General features: G+C 45.8%; 1 protein-coding gene across 1 annotated transcript; it reads right to left on the bottom strand.

Annotated features, from left to right (window-relative positions):
- Positions 1 to 1708: 1708 nt before the first annotated feature.
- CSRP2 (cysteine and glycine rich protein 2) lies at positions 1709 to 10350 on the bottom strand. The gene is made up of 6 exons (XM_048302143.1): positions 10314 to 10350; positions 6600 to 6727; positions 4506 to 4674; positions 3378 to 3510; positions 2620 to 2713; positions 1709 to 2019 (listed from the first exon to the last, which is right to left on the bottom strand). The coding sequence occupies exons 2-6, from the start codon at positions 6709 to 6711 to the stop codon at positions 1943 to 1945; spliced, it is 585 nt and encodes a 194-aa protein (XP_048158100.1). The 5' UTR covers positions 6712 to 6727; positions 10314 to 10350; the 3' UTR covers positions 1709 to 1942.
- Positions 10351 to 21068: the final 10718 nt, after the last annotated feature.

Genomic DNA, 21068 nt, shown 5'->3' with positions numbered 1-21068 from the left:
GCACTACTAATTAAAGTTAGCATTCACTAATTAAATATTCCTGTCTTTTGAGCGAAGCATGCTGGCAAGGTAACATTTCTTAGGGGAGAATTCCATCTGGGGAATGTTTCATGTGGCCTGATGTACTTAGATAATGACATTTGAGGTATTCTAAGGGTCAACATCTACATAGGGCTAGGATGTGTCACCAAGATGTGTGCTTCTGGGTGGCACTTGCAGGAGACAGACTACCTTGACTCTTCTGCTCCATGCTAAAGGTTAAAGTTTGAGTAGAAACAAGGTAACAATCCAATGGAATTTAATCAGGATATTTATAACCAGCAGTATGTATGTGAAAGTATAAGGCTAGGACTTAGGAGCACATCTAAAGGGAAGAAAAAGTGCTTTCTACTGAGTGTTGGATTGGTATTGGCACTGAGAATTGGTTGTGGTGTTCTCCCCTTCCCCAAGCAATGTTCCTGGTGAGGCTGTGTCCAGGCTGACACCCTGTGGCTTGTCAGGTGAAGACCAGGGAAGGTACTTTTCTTCCAGAAAGAATGACTGTCGACCTTCTGTGCTGAAGATCTCCATCCAAGATTTGCAGTGCTCCATCAGAGGAATTGCTGTGCTTGGGAGTCCTGATGATTTAAAAGCTGGTTCCTGGGTTTGGTTTTTTTTGGAAAGAAGCCAGCCCTCTGCACCCTCATTACGCCTTGACTAGATTCAGTGGCTTGCACCTCCCATTAGCTGCCTTTTAGTAAAATCAGACTTTTTTGCTATGAAAGCAATGTCTATGGTAGGAGTTAGCAGGACTGAGAGTTTTTCCCCAGGTTTTCTAGGCTGTGCGGTTACTTGCTGCCTCACTCCCACCTGAAATGTGCTGCTTCAGAGTTACTGTTGTGTTTTCCAGCTCTAATCTTTCCTGCTCTGTGAACTGGACAAGCTCTTGGGTCACATTTTGAGCTGGCTTGTTTTTCCTCCTATCCACATGGTTCCTTTATGACCTGTACAAAATGCTCTTTGTGTATTATTTTGAGTAGTACATATTTTTCTAATTAGTCTTTTGGCTTGAACTGCTTCACTGCCTCAGACCACAGTCATAGATCTTGCTTGAAACTGCTTTAGAACGTGCTGACACACTTGCTTAATATTTTGTTGCAGCATTCCCAGTCTTGAATGTGTTTCCATAAAGTCAGTGTTGTGAAGGATTCTTTTATCCCCAAAAAGTATCAGCCTGCTTTGCAAACCAGACAAGAGTTTCAAAGTTCTTTTTTTTTTTTAATCTAACTTCTTAATCTGCAGCTGTCTCGGTGGAGTGTTCCTGCGCAGTAAGTTCTGTGCATAACAACACCCCAATATCAAAGCACGCACAGCCCCCCAGAATATTCCAGTGGAAATGGTTTGGTTTTCATTTACTAGAGACTCTGTGGCAGAGACAGGCAGCCATTTAGGCACACAGTTACCCCTGATCTGTCACTTTCAGGCTGTGTACAGAGCAGTAGATTAAGATTTACTGCTTCTGTGCAGTGAGCAGCTCGCTGCCTTGTACACACATATATGATGGTATGATACTGGAGGAGAGTGATTCAGCTCTGAAGGCCATGACTATGTTATGTCCAGCTTTCAGCAAAGCTCTGCATCAAGTCTATAAGCACTGTTTTTCCACCCCTGAAGTACCCCAGCAACACTCCCCTCACTTTTATTGCTGACAAAGTAGGCAACACTTGGATTTAGGGTATATCAACAAGCAAAGCTTTATTGAATTGTTACTAAGTATTAAAAGTGTTACAGTGTGATACACAAAGCAAGGAAAAAAGCAGTGTGTGTGTTTGTTTTTCAAATCATGGGCTGAAGGTACACTACAGTAACTAGTATCTGTTTCACAGTAGTTAGTAACATTTAAGAAACTCCCTTGTTCCTTCTAGCAGGATCTCAGCAGAGCTGAAGGGCATTTTTAGCCCCCTCACTGGGCGTGAACAAGGGCACCTGCTCCCTGGCCGTACCCAAATCCCTTGGGGCCAAAGTTCTTCGCGTAACAACCTGTGAGAAAGATGAAACGCAGTAGCTGAGTCTTCTGGCACATTAATTGAGAACAGCACTGTCTAGGCTAAGACTCAGCTGCTTCTCCTTAGTCACTAGAATATCCCCCTGGGAAGCAATGCTTAGAAACATTCTGTTAAGCTGCATAACTGCCAGGACTGAACTCAGTAGCCAGGACTGGTCAGTCCGTGTAGCTCCCAGCTCACTCTGTGAGAGCAACTCACACGTTGGTTCTGTGGCTTGGTATCTGTTAAGGCATTTGTTATCATCAAACCACTGTGTGGATCGAGTTTGTATCTACAACCACGCAAGAAGGCATGGCAGGATGCTTGCTGGCTTGTTTCCTTACTCTGTTCAGGCAGAGGGTACAGGCTGCTGCTGCATTTCTCAGTATGTGATGTTTTGCTTGATGCAGATGTCAACTACATCAGCAGCTTCAGTAATACCTATTTCATTTTTTTACTCTATTCCTATGGCTTACAGAGCACCTCCATGTTAACATGAGCCTGAAAGTTTCTTATATCAGCAATATATTGACTGTCTGTCCTTGTAAGACATTACCTTGAACCATAAACAAATGGTCTTTGCTTCTTTTCTCACCTTTACAATAGATTTCTCCCTCTTTTTCAGTTAGGGTTGTAGATTCTAGGCTTTTTCCACACTTGGCACATCGGAAGCAGTTCTTGTGCCATGGCTAGAGAAAAAATAAAAATAAAAATATAGTATTAATACACAGGAAGCCCAAGTTGGTAAAAACCCACATTAACTGCAGGTACCTGCATCAGTGTTGATTACAGACTGGTGCAATGAAAACCAGCTGAAGTGCATCAGTAGTGCACAAGAGCATCTGTATTTCTGTGAGCAGCACAAAGCTCCAGATTCCACCCAGCATCCTGCTCAGAGCAGCATTTTGAAAGGTTTGGGCTGCTCTGATCAATTCAGAACACATCGTGGCTCTCCGTAGCGAGTGAGTCAGACAGCTGGCAGACTGACATGCAGTTTTACATGCTATTTCCAGAGACCATCCCCTTTTTGCTGAAACATTCAGCCTCCCCCACAAGCTGCATGCCACAAGTTTCCTCTTCTGGGTAAGGGCTTCTGTAGTCTGCTTCAAGTCTCTAGCATGAGATGATACTGAATCTTCACCCCTGAAGTCTAAGGTGATTATTCATCACCCTGCATTTCAAGTGCTTTTCTTTTTTTCAATTAAGTTGATTGATTTGACTATTTCCAGTGCAAAGAAATGCAATTTTAAGGTAACTGCCCTGCTGTTGGTTCCCTGCTGGGACTGACATAACACACTTTGCTCAATTTAAAGTCCACGTAACAGGTACAAAACAGCACATGCAGTTCCTTACCTTTCCAGCTCCTATTACTTTCTCTGCTGCATAAACAGAATCACCACACCTGGAGCATTTCTCTGTCCCTCCAAACTTCTGAGCAAACTTGGAAGGGTTTGGATTTGTGGTGGGCCGGTGAGGAGAAGGCGTGCTGAAAGAAACAGGACATTTGTTTTCTCTACTCTTTTACTAAATGATCTCTTGCTCTTCTTAGCAACATGAACAGACCAGCATCCAACACATGGTACAGAATACAGTACTGCTGCAAAACTGTAAGAGAAGTAAGTTACCAGCAAGGCTATCCAATTACACTTGGTAGGGAAAAAAACAAAGCCACAACAACAAAAAGAGAAAGGCCGTGCTTTAAAGGATAAAAAGAAGCTACTGTAAAGGCTAATTTCCTGAGAAGCCTTCCCCTTTTTACTTAACTAGAAGAGCTGAACTCTATCAGGACATGGATTTTTCAGATAGTAAGCTACAAATAATTCTGTCAAGTTCCTGTCCACTGATTATAATCAGGAACCTGAATGGATCACTGAACCTGGCTGGAGAGCATACATCATATAAACGTTAAGCAATAATTTAGGAACTTGCATGAAGCAAGCTGTGAGACACATACCTCAGCTTCTTTCCACATGCTTTGTTTTACAGCAAGAACTTAATCACACTAGGAATGTTTATTATTTAATGTGACTTTTGGTTTTGGCTATAATTAAGCATAATTAAGTTCTTCATCTGCTAGTTAAAAATTCATTCTGCTTGTACCCCAGATTCTCAGCTGTCCAAATCCATCCCAGCAAGAACCTGTTGAACATTTCCAGCTTATTTAGGAGAGCAATGTGAGACGCACAGTCACCTCTGTGAGCTCATGCAACGCCATCAGCAGCTCCATAATCCAATCCCCTATGGCTCATTCATAGAATGAGCGTGTCCTTGCTTGCACGAACTCCTGCTTCTGCTCTTCCGACTCACATGGTCACCAGTGGGAGCTTTGTGCAATGCAGGTTCAATGCCCTGCATTCAACTAGACTGGGATGTTTTGCAATATGTCTATTCCAAACATGAACATAAACAAAACCCAGCCTGAAAGACTCCCTTGAAACTGAAGGACAAGGGCCATGCACCCCCCCAACTCAGTTTACTCACCTCTCAGGCTTGATGCCTAGTCTCTCTCCCCGGTCCATGTTCAGCGTGCCTGCCCCTTGGCCATATCCGTAACCTTTTGGGCCATACTTTTTCCCATAGCAAGATTTGCAGTAAACTTCAGCATCATGAATTGCTACAGTTGTGCTGTCCAAGTTTTTCCGGCAGACCACTGGAGGTAAAAGAAAAAGTTAAACTGCCTTGAGGGACTATTTCCATCAGCACACATAGTAAGCCAAAAATCAAGTGAGAAGTGATGTTATGGGTTTCCCTATCCAAAATCCTTCCCATTAGGCTGTGGGACCACCAGAGATTAGAGGGAGGAAGTTGCTGTTTGAATTTGTGATTTATGCTTAGCCCCGTAAAGGGCTCTATTCCTTCCCACCTCTTCATGACCGTGACATTTAAAGCCTGGAAACTTGCTGTGGTTTGATGAATGAGGCTGCTCAGAAACCCAGAGAGGGCAGTCAGCAGTTTCCCTTGATAGATGCCATACAGCATGAAGCAAAAGCCTATCAGTACAGAGGAGCCCCTGTCCTGCCCTTTTGGCCAGGGTGGGGCTGGGTAAAATTCCAAACCTTCAAGGTTCCTCCCCTCCCCCCCACCTCAGTACTGCTTCAGGGCAGAGCTGGGGCTGGTTCACAGCTGTCACCGGAGGGGCTGTGCTTTTCTGGCCTTCCTACATTGTCCTTCAGCACAATGCAAGCCCTCTACTCAAGGTTACAGTAGAAGGGAGAACTATTTCCTTCTTAAACCTCCTTTTGTATGCCAACTGGCACGCTCTTTCCATCTGCAACAGCATTATGCCCATGAGAAAGAATTTGGGGAGAAAAAAAGAAACACCCGTATGAATTTTTTGTTTAAAGATTTTAATGTCTTCAAACCACTGGGTGACCTTTGCTTATGACATTCACTAGCTCCAAGGTTCTTTTTATAAGACACTAATATCCAATAAGTAAATCAATTAATGCATGTTTGTTAAGTCTACAGACTTTAACCACAACAGAAGTATGCACTAAGGAAAAGCATGTATTCAGACACACTAGAGACATTGTTTGACTGTAAGTTCCAGGTTTCTTTTAATAGTAACTCCCATAAAAGGCTGAAAATGAGGCAGACGATGCATCTAATCTTCGGTTTTTGTGACCACTGTAGAGCTCAAGGAAAGGAGCGTAGGTGTGCTGAGGCTCTCAATGCCAGCATAGCACAGCACAGCAAGGTTAGGCAGCAGACTTAACAGCAAACTTGTTTGAGGGGCCCAGCTGTAACTGCAGCCAATATAAGAGGGCTAAACCCTAGCTCTGCCCATATGTATTAATCACCAACAAGTGGGGCAAAACCTAATGCTTGCAATAAGGTAAAATTCTCTGATTCAGACAGGCTGTCTGCTTGCAAAGTAGGAGCCTCCAATTCACAGGGACCCTTTGTTCCCGTCATCTAAGCAGAGGTATTTTCAGCAGAGAAAGTGATTTTCAATGCCTCACTGGGCTTGTTGGTTGGACTGGAAAATAATGCTTTGGACTCCTTTCATCTGAAATAAACCACAGGCCCCTGTGCCAAGAAAATTTAGTTTTTTGGCTGTGCTAAAGCATCAACAACTCAGCTGTGCTCAGGCGCACCAGTGCCCTGGTCTGTGCAGGACTCCAGGGCAGCAGTTTGATAACTGCTCCTTCAGCTTCTGCCAGCCCCAGGACCACAGGGAGAAGCCCAGCTGAGCTCAGATCAGTGCAAACAGGGCTCTGCCACTGGGCTTTCTCCTCTGCATGAGCAACACTTAAGCCAGGTTTCCAACCTAGGGATCCCTTAGACTTCTGAGGAAAAGGCTGGCCAGAGTGCAAATGGATGTGCTCTGCTCTGAGACATACATCCTACCCCTTGGTATGATAAAACCTCTGCAGGAGGTGAGCTCTCCTCTTGGGACTGCCAAGCCCAGGAAGCATGTGGGGAAGCAGGAACCAACCCCAACACATGATGGACAAAGCTGCCACCCCCAGTGGACAGGTACCAGCAGAGTCTGGGATATCTCCTGTGAACCAGCACCTTGCTGCTGTGATCCCTGCAGCAGTACCAGGAGAGATTTTGGAGGGGAATACTTACTGCAGAGGAAGCAGCACCGGTGGAAGCTCCTCCCGTCGCACTGCACCTCCTCAGCATGGTAGACAGTGCGGCCACAGGCACCACATTTGTTGCCACCTCCCCAGTTTGGCATGGTGGTTCTGCGTGCCCTGCCAGGCAGGAGGGGAGAAGGGGAGAGATTTGTTAAACACAGTGTCCTCCACCACCCTGGCCCCATGACAGCTGGGGCTACAGGCTCCTTCCTTTAAACCAGATCTGTGAAGTGTGTGTGGCATCAGAGCACAACCCTGCAATTTCATCAACTGTTCGAAAACGTGACCTTCCACTGTGTGAGAAGTTTTTGGGATCAGTTCAACTTCCCTCCTCTTCAGATGCCAGACCAGACTTAAAGGCTTAGGCAGGCTCTCTACGGCTATTTGTAAAAGCAGACGAACTGGCAAGGGGAACAGAGACTGCGGCTGCTGAACAGCAAGAAAAACAGAGACACGGTCTTCATGAGCAATGTCCTCTGTCCCTGCCTGGGGATTTTGAAAGTTACGTAAATTGGATATGCACAAATTACAGTTTTATGCACAAGAGCTTTACTGCACCTGGAGCAAATGCCCCCCCAGATGGATATAATTTCAGTTTCTATGCTTCATTAATGCTGGGCCTCTCATCTGATAGAAGCAAACCAATTGTGCCAACAATGGCATTTTGTTTTACTGAAGGGCCTGTCATTTGGGATGTGGTACAAGCCAAAGTTCACTTCGCCAGAAAACCACTTATTAGGGCTGTAGGAACATTCTGAACTCCTCTGAGATCACACCTGCACCTCAAAGAAGTTTAAGGGGGATTATTTTCCAGGGACTCCACCCCGATTACATGAACTGCACCTTTACCAGGCAGGTATATCAACCAAACCCAACTGCTCAAGTAGCCACAGCTGATTTAAAAGGAAGTGAAACCCCTCTCATGCATTACTTTGCAATGGACACTCAGAAAACTGTGGGGACAGGCACCTCACTCATTGTGTCAACCTGTACCCTTGGGAACAGTCTCTTACATTAAGCCAGAAGCAGTGGCTGCCCCATCTCAGGCTGATCTGCCCCCTCCTGAACTCCCCTGCACTCCCTGTCACCACCGCCAGCAGTTCCCCCCCAGCTCGACTAGGAGCTCCTCCGGCTCCTCCCATTAACTGCCCGGGGTTAAAGTTCCAAAGCGGAGCCCTGCCCATCATCTTCGGGATTTCTGAGGCTTTCTTCCTGCCACCCCCACCACGAGCTAACACAGCCGTGTTTGCTGAAGGCTCATCTCTCAGTCAGCCCTGAACTGCCCTTGGCTTGTCACTGCTGTTCAATGCTGGTTTGCTCTCACCAGCACAGAGGCCAACACAGCCAGACAGGGTTACTGCCTCGGCAAGCTTAACCTAGCAGAGCTGCACTCATCACCCCCACTGCTCCTTACTGATGCTCATTTCACACAGGGTTTTTGGGCGAGGAGCATGGTTTGCCCACTGGAAGCCCAGAGGGCACCTCCTGCCACCCTACCCCACCAGCAATGCCATTCCCTCCCTGCAGAGTCCCCACAGCAGCACAAGTCAACTACCAAGGAGGGAGGCTGGGAAGGAATTTCTTCGGAGCTTCTGACTTTTCTCTGCAAAACTCACCTTCAGTTACGCTTAGAAGCTCTCCTAGGCCTGACAAGGAGAAGATACACACAACAGCATCCCCACTCAAAGCCCACAGCCTGCTGCCTTGAGTTAACTTTGCACTCATCCCTCTGAGCCAGAAGCAGAAGACTACCAATCTCCAGTTGCCTCCCTGGCCAACAGGGAGAAACTGGAAGTGCCACCACGGGGTGCCAGACAGGAGCACTTTTCTTCAAGAGCTCCTTTCTCTGAGGGGCCCCTCTCCCAACGTGTGGGACAGGCCTCAGTGCAGAGCGAGCCACCTCGTGCCCCAAGCAAGGTAGAGCAGACTCGCAAACCACAACTGAGAGCAGCAGTTTTGGCTAAGCCTGAATTAAGTGACCCATCTTGCTTGGTAAAACAAGCCTCCTGCCCCAGCAGCATGAGCAGCAGTTCAGCAGTTTTAGGGATGCAGGGTAGGATGTGTGGTTCCCAAGTAAGACATGCTGCCAGGTAGCTGCTACAAGACCTTTGTCCAAGACAAGCAGACAGCCATTCATGGCATGTGGGAAAATAAGATTAGTTTATTAAACTCAACTGGGGCACCTTAGGTACATTCCTAAGCAACAGCTTAGGAAACTTCCTCAGAGTGGCTGAGCAGTGCCATTTGCACACTGACACCAGTTACTGAGATGGCCCTTTGTTTAATACTTCCATGGGATTAGCATCATTACTGCTCCATGGTTTAGCACTAATACCCTGACCTAGCTCATAAAATTAGTTTTATGACATTTCCTACTTTGCTTTTGTCATTCTTGGCACAACTGTACAGTCTAAAAATCAAGATTCCATTTCTTTTATTCAAGTGCTTGGCTGTGCTACCACACAGCAGCTGACATCAATCACAGCAAAGAGCGTCCTTAGTTAAAGGGAATATAGGCTGCACAACTCTTTGGAAAAGGAATGCATGGACTGGAAAAAAAAAAAAAAGAAAAAAAGGAGGAGAATAGATTCCTTTTCACTCTGTATGCTTTCCAAAATGTAAATGGTATTTGGTACAAGAACTACTTCTGTCTTTTCCTCTCATCACAACCATGCTCATGTTCTTTTGTGCATTGACATGAGCCTACATTATTTTAATCATTTTGTTAACAAACAATAATTTAGTTTTCATGCACACTAGACCTGAGGACCTGAATCAGATTTCCCCAGCTTTGCCCCAGATTTCACATACAATATTGGGCAACCCAGGGTGCAGCTCCACCCTTTCTTCCCGAGAGAGACAAAATACTAGACGACCCGACAACCATTAGCTAAACTAAAATCTTCTGATAAGGACTTTGGGAAATTCATTAAATGAAAACCAAAAAGGAACTGAAGTCGGTACTTCAAGGTGACCATATGCTCTTCCAGAGAAGGTATTTCCATTTATCCTCCCCATGATGTTCCCATGAAGGCTTGCGTGGGAACAACGGCAATATTTCCTCAGTTACTCAGCAGCAGGAGCTCTCTCCCGGCAGCGCTGTCCCGGAGGCGCCTCAGGGGCGAGGGGCTGGAGCCCTGCAGCAGCCCCGGGCAGCACCGGCCCGTCCTGCTGCCCAGGGCTCCTTCCAGAGCTCCACAGGGAGCAGGCTCACACCTCCAGTGCCGCCTCAAGCCTGCCCTGCTCCCTCGAGACTCTCTGGCTGGTTCATGCAGGCCTCCGGGGAGCTCAAGAGCAGCAATTAAATACCCAGGTGATCTCGCTGCCAGCACCAACAATTTTGGCTGTCGGCTGCGGCTTGATGGCAGCTGCTTGTACCCAGCACGTCATCCGGACAAGCCACGGCAGCCGCCGAGTCCTTTCCGACCCGTTTGTTAACAGCAGCTCTAATTCAAGAGACCTAGGCCAGCCGCAAGGCAGACACACAGGAATTCCAGGCTAGCCAGTTATCCCGGACGGCTTTTTCGGCGGCCCGTCGGGGGAGCCCGGTGCGTGGCAGCTCCGTCATTAGAGCAGCCCAGCAGCAGGAGCGGGTGCGCACCGCCTCCCCCGCGCCGGCACCGGCTCGCGTTGTGCCGCTCGCCACCGCCGACCCCTGCCCGGCCCGGGGTCCGCCCGCCCCAGCCGCTGCCCCGGCGCTCACCTCGGCTCGGCTCGGCTCGGCTCGGCTCGGCTCGGCTCGGCTCGGCTCGGCTCGGCTCGGCTCGGCTCGGCTCGGCTCGGCTCGGCTCGGCGCGTCTCAGCGCGGCGCGGCCCCGCGGCGGCTTAAAGAGCCAGGGCGGAGCCATGAGGGGCCCGGCCCCGCTCCCGGCGCGGCGCTGCCCGCGCTGGGCCGGCCGAGGCCGAGGGACGGGAGGGTTCTGCCCTGCCCTGCTCCGCTCCGGCCACCCCGGGAGGCAGCAGGAGGTGTCCCAGCTGCAGCCTCGGACCGCAGGACTTCAGCCTGTGGTTTTGCCCAATTTTAGGATTCTGCTTTACATTCTTGCAGGCTCCGTGACCGTGTTTCCCGGAGCAAGGGGAAGGGATGCAGGGCTCCCCGAGAGGTTTCCCAGGACGTGAGGAGCGGGCTAAGGCAGGAGCCCGTGCCCGATTCGTGGGAGCTTCGGGGGACTCGGCACCGCAGCTGCCGCTGAACCACTGCTCCAGTGGGGACTGATTAGGAGGGGCTTTCACAAAAGACCAGCAATTAGGGCTGCCTACACCATGCTGCAGAAAACTGCCCGAGGCTTCAGCTGCTTTTTATAAGTGTCCCCATCTCCCAGTTTCCCAGGGCTATTGCACATTGGCTCTATCGGTTCAGGCTTATGCACAGGGCTCCCTGTGTCTAGTGGGAGATGTGGGTTTAGCCCCTCCTCGTTATTAATGCAATGCCGAATCGCCTACTTGTTGCCCACAGGAGTGCCAGGCAGCGCAGGAGCGACCTCTTCATGCGCACCAGAGCTGGAGCCCAGCGAGCTGTGTGGAGGCAGCACCTACAAACCCTCCAGCACAAGCGCTGTACAGTGAGATGGGCTGTGTGCTGGCTGGGGTGAAACAGGTCCCACAGGGCTGTTGTCACAGGGGGACATGCAGCCTACCTTGTCCAGCAGCTGGGCCCAAAATGCCTGTACTGTGAGATGACTGAAAATTACTTCCGTAGCAGGTGAGAGAATGAGAAAGGTTACCTGTTCTCTCCCCTTAAAACGTTCTTCCCGTGTGCTGCAGCCTGCGTGCTGGCAGCTGCAACTTGCTGAGATTTTTTTGTCTTTCAGTTTTTAATTTTTTTGTTTGTAATGAGTTTTGAATGACCAGATTGTGCATGATTTATGTGCATCTCGGAGTCCTGCTCCATAAGCAAAGCCAGTATCGGTTCCTGTGGAACAAGTTGGTGTTCCCTGTGAACAAGACCAAGAGTCTGACCTCAAGCATCATAGAAAAAACTTTAGCCTAGGCTTTGTGGGAAGCAAGCACTAGGAGAAGCAGAAGTGTTAGCAACTGTTGTTTCTTGAATTGGAAGTTGCATGAAGGGAGAGGATCTCTCATAGTCGGACAAGTAAGAGGCTGTGAGTCAGAGCAGGCTGACTCCATTTGCTGCAAGAAATGCCTGTGCTCTCTTGTCCAACCTGTCCTGCTCCCAGCACTGCTGGAACTGTGTGTGATGATGCTAAGTTATTTACCATGTCTCCTTGGGTAGCCTCCAGACCTAATAGATTTTCTCTTTTGATAACATTTCCTACAGACTATAAAAAATAAACAGCAGAGATCCCAATGGGAAGAGAGAGGCTTTGCAGACCTAGCAAGGTCTGACCATACGCAAAGAAAGGAAATTCTCACTGTGACTAAGGGGCCATGCTGGTATGAAATAAAATGCTCCTTAGTGGTGAGGTGCTGCTGAGTGAGCTAGAAGACAGTCTGACATCCAATACTTAATTTTCTCATGTTTAGTACTTTGTCAGTCTGTCAGAAACAGAGTAACTATGAGGGTCAGACATTATGTATATCAAGTAAGTCCATTACTATAGGAACAATATTAAGGAATACATTACTGCAACACTTGGGAATAATACCTTGTAATGAAAGAGAACAAAAGAAAGAATGAAAACTTTTACCACATACTTTATTTTTATTGATATGGACTATTTTTATCAATAAATTTTAGAAATATAGGTATGCACATGTATATTTATTATCTGTAAATACATAGTTATTTTTTTTATAAGCATACCTATTCTATCTCCTCTGCAGGTCGCTTTCTCTGTTTCTTTCCTGAGAGCATAGTTCAGAATTTATTTAAGATAAAGCCTGAATCCCACCCTGCTGCATTCCTCCTTGCTGTCCTGCACTCCTTCAACCTGTCACCCTGAACACGCCTGCCATTGCCCAAGCAGCCCCACTGCCCACTTCACCTTCCTCGGCACCCTCCTGGCCCGATCCTATCCTTCCCTGTGTTCCTGCATAACACCTGCTGTAAACTACTCTTTCTGATGCCCCCAAAATTTCAGATGATGCCTCTTCTCACTGGCCTGGAGAGGATTTCCCACCTAACCACCGTGGCAGGCCCCTGAAAGCAGCCTGGCTCCTGCAGTCTACCAGTTTTTTGTCTGGCTTTTGCCATTTTGAGTTCAGCAGATTATAATTAGGACAGTTTATTTCTGAAAAACAGTGTTCAAGTGTATTCACAACTCCTCTTCCTTTCCCCTGATGATTCAGCTCAGGGGTGGGGGGTGGGGTGTGTGTGTTTCCTCTCTGTTCTTCTGCTTCCTTGGCCATGGGAAAACCCACAGGCTCTACATAAAACTAGTTCTCCCTTCACTTGTAAAATTCACCTGAAGCACATTTATCACCTCAGAACAAAATTTTCGAGGTTTTAGCTATGCCATAATTGCATGGAAGAGTTGTTTTCCATGTTTTGAAAAGCTGAGTAAATCATCAGCTTCTTTGACCTAGTTACTTCTCAAAAGACTTGTCACACATCAGTGTACTCTGGCCTTTTACATCCACTAAGTACCTTCCACTCACCTGGGATTATTTTATCCTCGTTTGATCTTGTAAGCATGGCCCCTTGTCTGCTTATGGCAGAGTCAATCTGCTCTGCTGGTAATCTTTGCTGTTGTTCTAGTTAGTCTGTATTTTACTTTGCAGGCAGTGGGTGTATTCATATTCCGGCACTGTGTTTTTGTCAGACCTATTTTTATCCAAATACAGGTACTACTGATAGAGCTCCCTTAAGTATGTTCTTATAAGAGCAAAATTTTTAGCTATTTTTCCTATTAGGAAAGGGGTTTTGAAGCTAGCATTAGAATTTATTGTTTACCAGCCTGGGAGGTCAGAACTTTGCAGTGGTTCCTGTGGTACCTTGGTTAATTTCTCACTGGCCATCCCCCCAACTTGCCCCAGTGAAAGGGATTTTCAAGTGACTTATATACAATATCAGCTAGTGAATAATTAATTTGTGCCCAGCATTACCCACATTTGTCCTAGAAGGGACTATGTGTTTAGCTAATTTCCTTGTCTAAACATTCATGCATCTCAAGAGTGCTATACATTTATTCTACTATAAATATGATGATAAATTAGTGAAGTTTTCACAAATTAATGAAAATACAACAGACCATTCTAGAGTTTACCAGAGCTGTGATTTTTGTTTTTTAGTTGTCTCTGCAAGTCCAATGTACAGATATGGAAAACATTCTCAGTATGAGAAGATTGTGCTTTTTCAGGTTATCGATTTCTTTATTATTGGTCATGTTTTTATTTTATTTTGCTTTAGGCACTCCAAGCAGAAATGGAGGCAGCTGCAGAGCTGCTCACTGTTAGGGGTATGAGTGCTGGTGGGATTTTAAGGAGATTGAGCAGTGGGTTTTGACTCGGAGGCTCTCAGATTCCTCTCCAGCTCAGCAAAGTTTTTGGGACTCAGTGTGTTCCTGGTCCCCCAGGGAGATGGATCCATTCATTCTGAGGGTCTTGCATGCAACACTTCAGCCTGATGTGAGGCTTATCTAAATGAAACACACGGTTTGCATCTAATCCTAAATCCAATTAATGAGGTAAAGCACAGTGTAGGCTGCCAGTGATGAAGTTATCAGATCACAGCACTGTAAAAACTCAGCAAAACATTGAAGTTACTATATTGAAGTTCTAAGGGTTTGAACAGAGGTTTCTGAAAAGGCCGGTGAAACATGAGCTCTATTTCAGATGCCAGCTCAGCAGAATACGAATACCTGGGCTAGTAATGATGTCACCTCCCTGGCAGGAGGCATAATCTAGGCTGAAAGTATTGATTTCTTTAATAAAGCTTGATTTTTTCACTGTACGCTCACAAGGCTGGGTTGTTGCTTGAATTGTGCCATGGAAAAACCTGCAGGCAAGAGCTTCAGAAATCTCAGCCATGTACAAGTTCTGTTGCTGACTGACAGGATATCATTAGCACAGGACAAAATTTGAGGACCCACACAGCTCGTTCCAATAATACTGTTACTGATTTTGAGGAGGGCAGGGAAATGTGTTTAATATTAGATATAAGGCACAGAGGGGACAGCCAGGTGCAACTGTCTGCTGTTTTCAGAACACTTCCCACCCCCATCAGGCTGCTGAGGAAATTATCTGGAGAGTAGATAGCAGTTTCTCTAAATCCATAAAGTCAAAAAGCACTGGTTGGGCTAAAAAAAAGAGCCCGTGTGATTTTTTTTTCCCCCACTGTCCCCTTTCCCAGTAATTCTTAAGACTCTAAACCCTTCTGCACCATGCCAGCACCTCTGCATGTAGCTTCTTGTCCTGATAAGAAGAAGCTCAAAGGCAAGTCATGCCAGGGCGTTACATCACCTGTGAGCAACCTTCCTCAGAGCCACTGGAAGTCCTGTGCCAGAGCTCCCTGCGAAGTGTTGTGAGAAAGAAGAGGGCGGATGGTTTCCAAGTTGCATTGTGTTGCCATTACGTGAAGTTTCCAGCATCCTTACATCAAAGGAAAGGCATTTCAGACTCCACAGAAACAGCTATGGGGGGGTCAGCAGTAAACCCAGCAACGTGCTGATGCTTGCTGCAAACCATTGCTACAAAAGCTGTCCCTGCCCCCGGCAGCACAACATGCTAAGATGCAATGATGCTTTACCTTTTCCAGTCTAGGAACATCAGATGTAGAGAAAGGAAGTGGAAAATTTGGCAGAAAACCTGTCCCCCTGAAGGAGAATAAGCTATTGATTGTGGTGGGGCTGGTAGTCTCCAGCATGTCTCCTTGCAGCCAGCAGTGCTTTAATTACCCTCTCTGCAGCGGGGCTTGGTGGGATTTTCTCATCTGTTCTCATCTGAACAAAATGTGAGCATCAGACTCCTTTTTACTGACTGTAATGCCAGTGACAAGCATGTGTCATTCGGGAGTGCATGAGCGTGCTATGAAGCCTGTTTTTCTCCAGCAGTAGAAAAGGAAAGGGTATGTATACCTCATCTCACTTTGAGTCTCCTGGTGGGAAAAAGGCAGGACTCTTCATAAATATGATTGTACTCCATTAACAGCCCATTGAAGGGGAATAGGTGGTACTGGTCATCACCTTCGTGGTGCTGCTAAGACTGGGTGTGGCAGCAGCAGCAAGAGCCAGGCATAAGATATAGCTGCGCTCTGATTCCTTTGCCTGAAAACTAAGCACCTGAAGCAGGCTCTGTGTAAAAAAGCAAGGGTATTCTGGCTGCAGACAGCTTGCCAACGGAGACCTGTGCCTGAGAGCTATTCCCAGGCTGCAGAGTTCCTGGTTTGGTGTGCAGCAGCTGTGAGTCTGAGCCCCTGTGGTGAACCAACAGCAGCACTGCGTTTGTGTGGTGCCTTTCTCCAGTGGATACCAGATACAGGTGCGGCAGCATTAGCTCCTGCCATCAAAGTGAGCTTCCATTAAGCTCTGGGTGGACCCATTTCTGTCTCTGACATATCCCTGGTGTGCAGGATCTATGGCAGCAGCTGAGTGGCTCTCTTGGTTTAAAAGACAAATATCTGCCAAGGAAGGTGGAAACCTTCCTGGAATGGAAAGACAGCCCCTCGCTCCAAATTATTGTGACTGCGTGACACAACAGTAATACCTCACATCTGCATTTTGAAGCTGAGCTGCTCACCTCAGTGCCATCTGAGGATACCTCATCAGTGCAATCAGCTAATCTGGTTATTAATTAATTTAGTTATCATCACTGGTTGGAGTATTTTAATTACCTCTATCACTAAATAATTATTTGAACTGGTAAAACCAGGTAATAATAGTACCACAGAAATGCTGATTATATGCAAGGGTTTCAGCAAGGAGAGGATGTCAGGACTGAGTGCTTGGAGATGTGTTTGTGATTGTATTAACATAAAAGCCATTGTAGTGCACCGTGAGCACCCGATGTGAGCTGCCCAGCAGAAACTGCTCATCTGGTATGCTGCTTTCCCCCATCAGCAGATATACCCATCAACCAGCACTGACACTGGAACTCCCCTGGTCCCTTAGCCCCAGTGCTCTTTCCTACTCCCATTCCTGCTCATACTTTATCCCTCTTATTGGCCACAGAATTAATCAGGGTGCTCAACAGTTCCCATTTAAAACCGACTGTGCAAAAATCCTACCTAGCAGCAACTGCATCATCAGGAGCAAATCATTGTAAGGCACTCCGCTTTCCTGTGGTTTCTTTGGATAGCAATTTATGACCCCTTCCACACACAGCGAGTGAAAACAACTGTGCTTAGGAAGAGCACTTTGGCCAGCTCTTGCACATCACACAGTCTTGGCAGCGATCCCTTTTTTCTTGGCACAAATACAGAAGCTCTAGGAGGCTGAGGGTGTCAGAACCTCGTCTGCATGGCGCCGATGGTCAGTTTTCAGTGCTTGGCTTAGTCATTATTGTTAATGCTGCATTCAAATTATGACAACCACTGTCATGTAATGCATGGTCTGTGACAGCCACACACCATCCTGCTACGATAGACCAGTGCCTGTAAAGTACAGGTCTCTTTTGCTGAGAAATATGGGTGTAAAAAAGCAATGAAAGAGCTGAAAGGATTCCTACAGAAATTTTGTCAGTTGGAAAGAAGATCCAGCATCAACAACCGTGAAATCCATGGTCAGGAAAAAGCCCAAACAATTTCCAATATTTTCCTTAATTGGATTACAAATGTCACCTTTGGAATCCATTTAGAAATCAATTATTCTTTTCTCTTTGTTGTGCTGTCAGTTTGTTTTTTACACTTCATTAAGCAAGGCAATGAAATGAGGCTGGTGTGTTTCTTATTGATTCTGCTTTGTGTTTGAAGTCAGTTTATCTTTCTAGATGTTAGGCCACAGTAAACAGTTTTCTTTTCTAGCACAGATGAGATAACTATCTGCACAAACTTTAAAAAGAAAAGAATTGCCATTGTCTACCACAGAGTCATTTCTGGTCTTCCTTGTGCTCTATATTCTTGCATATTTAATTAAAAGACACATTACACCATAAAAGAGATGGTATGGGGGTTAGGAAGACGCTGCTTAACCCCCAAGAGAAGATGTACTAACAAAGATTGAAAGGGAGGTGGCTGAGATTTAATATCTAAACTGTAGGGATTAAAAAAGGATTTAAAAAAGGAATGTTCTGGAGATTGCTTAATAGGCATAAGTGGGGAGACTGTGTCAGGCAGAAGAGAAAGTGTCAAGCTTGGAGTGAGCATAGGAAGCAAAGAGAGTAAACAGGGTAAATGTGTAAATAGGGGAAACAAGATGACTGGTATTAAGGGAACTGGAACAGAGATAGGTAGGAAGATAACATGCAAGATCCTAGTGGAAAACATTCTGGAGGAGGACAAAGAACCAACATTTAATGATGTTTGAGACTGAAGACTGACCTAGGGAGACAGTCATCAGCATGAGAGAGGTTTTAGTATTAGGTTAAAAAAATATTTTGAAATTCAGAAGTTTATTAACTCCAAACTGGCTATGAGATGCAGGAATATGTGTATTTTCTGTATTCCTTGCAAGTTATGTTACTGCTTGTACAGTTAGATTTATCTCTGATTTATTTTTTTGCCCTAAGATTTTTTTTCTGCAGCAGTCCAGATGTTCAAGAGCTTTAATAAACAACACATTAATTGGAATTTAAAAGCCTTGTTTTCTTAACTGAAAATAATTTCCACATTTTGTCAGAGACTGAATTTTAAGTCAGAAATATATATAACCATATCTATCTGTCTATCTGTCTATCTATCTATCTATCTATCTATCTATCTATCAGGATACAGATGTATACCTGCTGGAATGGGTCCAGAGGAAGCCACAACAATGTCAGAGGTCTGGAGCACCTCTTCTATGAAGGCAGGCTGAGAGAATTGTGGTTGTTCAGCCTAGAGAGGAGAAGACTCCAGGGACACCTTGTAGCACTTTTCAGTGCCTAAAGGGGGCTAACAAGAAAGCTGGAGAGGGACTTTTTGCAAGGGCATGTGGTGATAGGACAAGGGGAATGGCCTCAAACTGAAAGAAGACAGGCTTAGTTTAGGTATTAGAAAGAAATTCTTTACTATGAGGGTGGTGATGCACTGGAACAGGTTGCAAGAGAAGTGGATGCCTCATCCCTGGAAGTGTTCAAGGTCATATTGGCTGGGGCTTTGAGCAACCTGGTCTAGTAAAAGATGTCGCTACTCACTGCAAGGGATGTTGGACTAGATGGCCTTTAAAGGTTCATTCCAACTCAAACTATTCTGTGATTCTATGGTAGTGATGTCTCTGGGTTTTTTTCATCCTAAGCTATACACATTGAGAACAGACAATCAGTTCAATGTAAATCGCTTAAAAATTTCTGTTCTCAATTGAAAACCAGTAAGTTATCATGTTGTACCCTGCAGTTTAACACTATGCTTTGTGTGCACATAACAGCCTTGGTGACATGGCTCAGAGTGGGAGGAACAGCAAAAGGTTTTTGGCATTTCTGTCTCCCAGGGGCTGGTGTAGGCCGTGCTAGAGCAGCACTGGCTGCTGGCTGTTGGCTGTGCTGGGCTGCAAAACCCTCATAAGAGTAGGCGATGCCCTTGTCTAGCCAAGGCTGAGGCCAAATAAAGAAACCACTAATCACAGAATCATAGAATGGTTTGGATTGGAAAGGAACTTAAAAGTTCACCTAGTTCCAACCCCCCTGCTGTGGTAGCTATAAGAGGCCCATGGATTTCAGTAAGTTTTGGATGGTTTTTCACTCCTTTTCCTTGGCCATCTTACCCCTGTCAAGTGAGGATGGCAGCTAACATTGTGATCACGGAGCAGGGGCAGTAAGTTTTAAAGAGCCATATCCCTATCACAGCTGGTTGCAACTACAGTTAAAGGTCACTAATTAAAGGTCAACATAGTAGCCTGAAGATGAAACATTAGGCAATACTGTTTTGGTGCTTGTCATTTAGCAAGCAGCCTGCTGTCTGTCTCTCCTACACTGTACATGGTTTCAGTCTCGGTCCTGCAGTGAGCCACAACTTCTGTTTGTCCAACAGCAAATTTTCAGCACAACTCAGGCCAAACCCTGCAGAAACAGCAGTGCAACAAAAATGCAACAAACACTGAAAAATTTCAGCAGGTATTGCAGCATTAAAAGCTTACTAATTTTTCACTCCAAAATCTAACTGTTGTGTTTGCTTTACAAGAGAAATAAAAGACTTTTGTTTCCAGCCCATGATTATTTGGTGTGAATTAGGCCTTGTAAAGGCCCCTTGGCATTGTATGCGTTGTTCCAAACCTGGCTTTTAGTGTTTTAAGAGTAATTAGGCGAGCCTGAAATTCACAGCTAAAATTTGTTTTGATTTGTTTACATGTAATTGTTGTCAGGCAACCAGATACTGTTTTCAATTAGGCATTATGTTCCAAGCAAGAGGGTTAACAGAAATCAAAAGTAATTAGGTCTCCTAAAAAAGCAGCCATTTTATGCCAAACAGAAGAGGATTTTTATTTTTGTGGAAGATATAAGGTGAAATAAAACTGCTTTGCAGGTTAGCACAATTTTTACTGTTTGGTGATACTTTCGATGGTCTTTAAAAATCAGAGAAGGGAATGGAGCAATTTCATTGCCTGTGGTGCATTTGGAGTGTGGTGCCAAAGCCAGTATGGAAATCAGCTGAAAGATGAGCATTTAACCATTGGAGAGACTCTTGCTGATAATTTGGGGTACCCAATGCTGGTAGTTTCTACCAGCCGTTTTGCTTGAGCAGAGGACTTCCCAAATTTAGGGCACACAGCAGAAGACCTCTCATGCACATATTGCCTCCTCTCTCACCCCACCTGGTGAAATACCCGTTTGGTATTTCAGGAAAATATTCCCCAAGAGCTTCAGGTGAGCTTCAGGAGAACACCTCTTGTTTGGAGAGATGGCAGGGAGGCTGGCTAGATACTAAACCAGTTTTTAGTCATGCAGATTAGACATCAAATCCTATTTACTGTAGGGTACCTGGCTGCCTTGGAGACTTGAAGGTGTTGGAGATTTCTATCAGTTTCTTTCCTTGCTTCCAGCCCACTGTTCCACAGCCCAGCAATAGGCACAAGGCTGGCAGGGCACCAGCCAGACATTTTTTAGCCTGTTTGACCATGTTTTGTTCATTGTGCTGGGATCCGATTTTATGTGCTCAAGCCTGTGCCAGCTCAGTGAGGCTTTCACCGCTGAGGATGGAGACCCTGCACTTGCCTGTGGATGTTTGTGGGGGTCAGCACATCACTGGGGCCTTGTTTGAAATGAATTTGTATAAATGAGGAAACAGTGGGTTGCCTGGCCATGCAAGTGGAGACCACTGACAGCTTGCCTACCATCAGGACACTGCTCTTGTTGTTTCAGACTTGTACAACCAAAGTCCTTCTTAAAGAAGGAAAGCCAGTGATTCTTGGAGTTGTTTATTTTAGCTACTGTGACTTCATATGATATTCAAATCTGTGTGAATGTAATCCTTGTGTTTTCCATGCTAATC

This window comes from Corvus hawaiiensis, chromosome 4 (assembly GCF_020740725.1).
Source record: "Corvus hawaiiensis isolate bCorHaw1 chromosome 4, bCorHaw1.pri.cur, whole genome shotgun sequence".
In the NCBI taxonomy this organism is placed as follows: Eukaryota; Metazoa; Chordata; class Aves; order Passeriformes; family Corvidae; genus Corvus; species Corvus hawaiiensis.
This window is presented reverse-complemented; position numbering and strand designations above follow the sequence as displayed.

Excerpts from the sequence above, each read along its gene's own strand:
- CSRP2 (XM_048302143.1), bottom strand. The coding sequence starts at position 6,711 with ATGCCAAACTGGGGAGGTGGCAACAAATGTGGTGCCTGTGGCCGCACT. Across the intron at positions 3,511-4,505 it reads CTAGGCATCAAGCCTGAGAG|CACGCCTTCTCCTCACCGGC; the intron begins GTGAGTAAACTG and ends TGTTTCTTTCAG. Across the intron at positions 2,714-3,377 it reads AAGTAATAGGAGCTGGAAAG|CCATGGCACAAGAACTGCTT; the intron begins GTAAGGAACTGC and ends TTTTTTCTCTAG.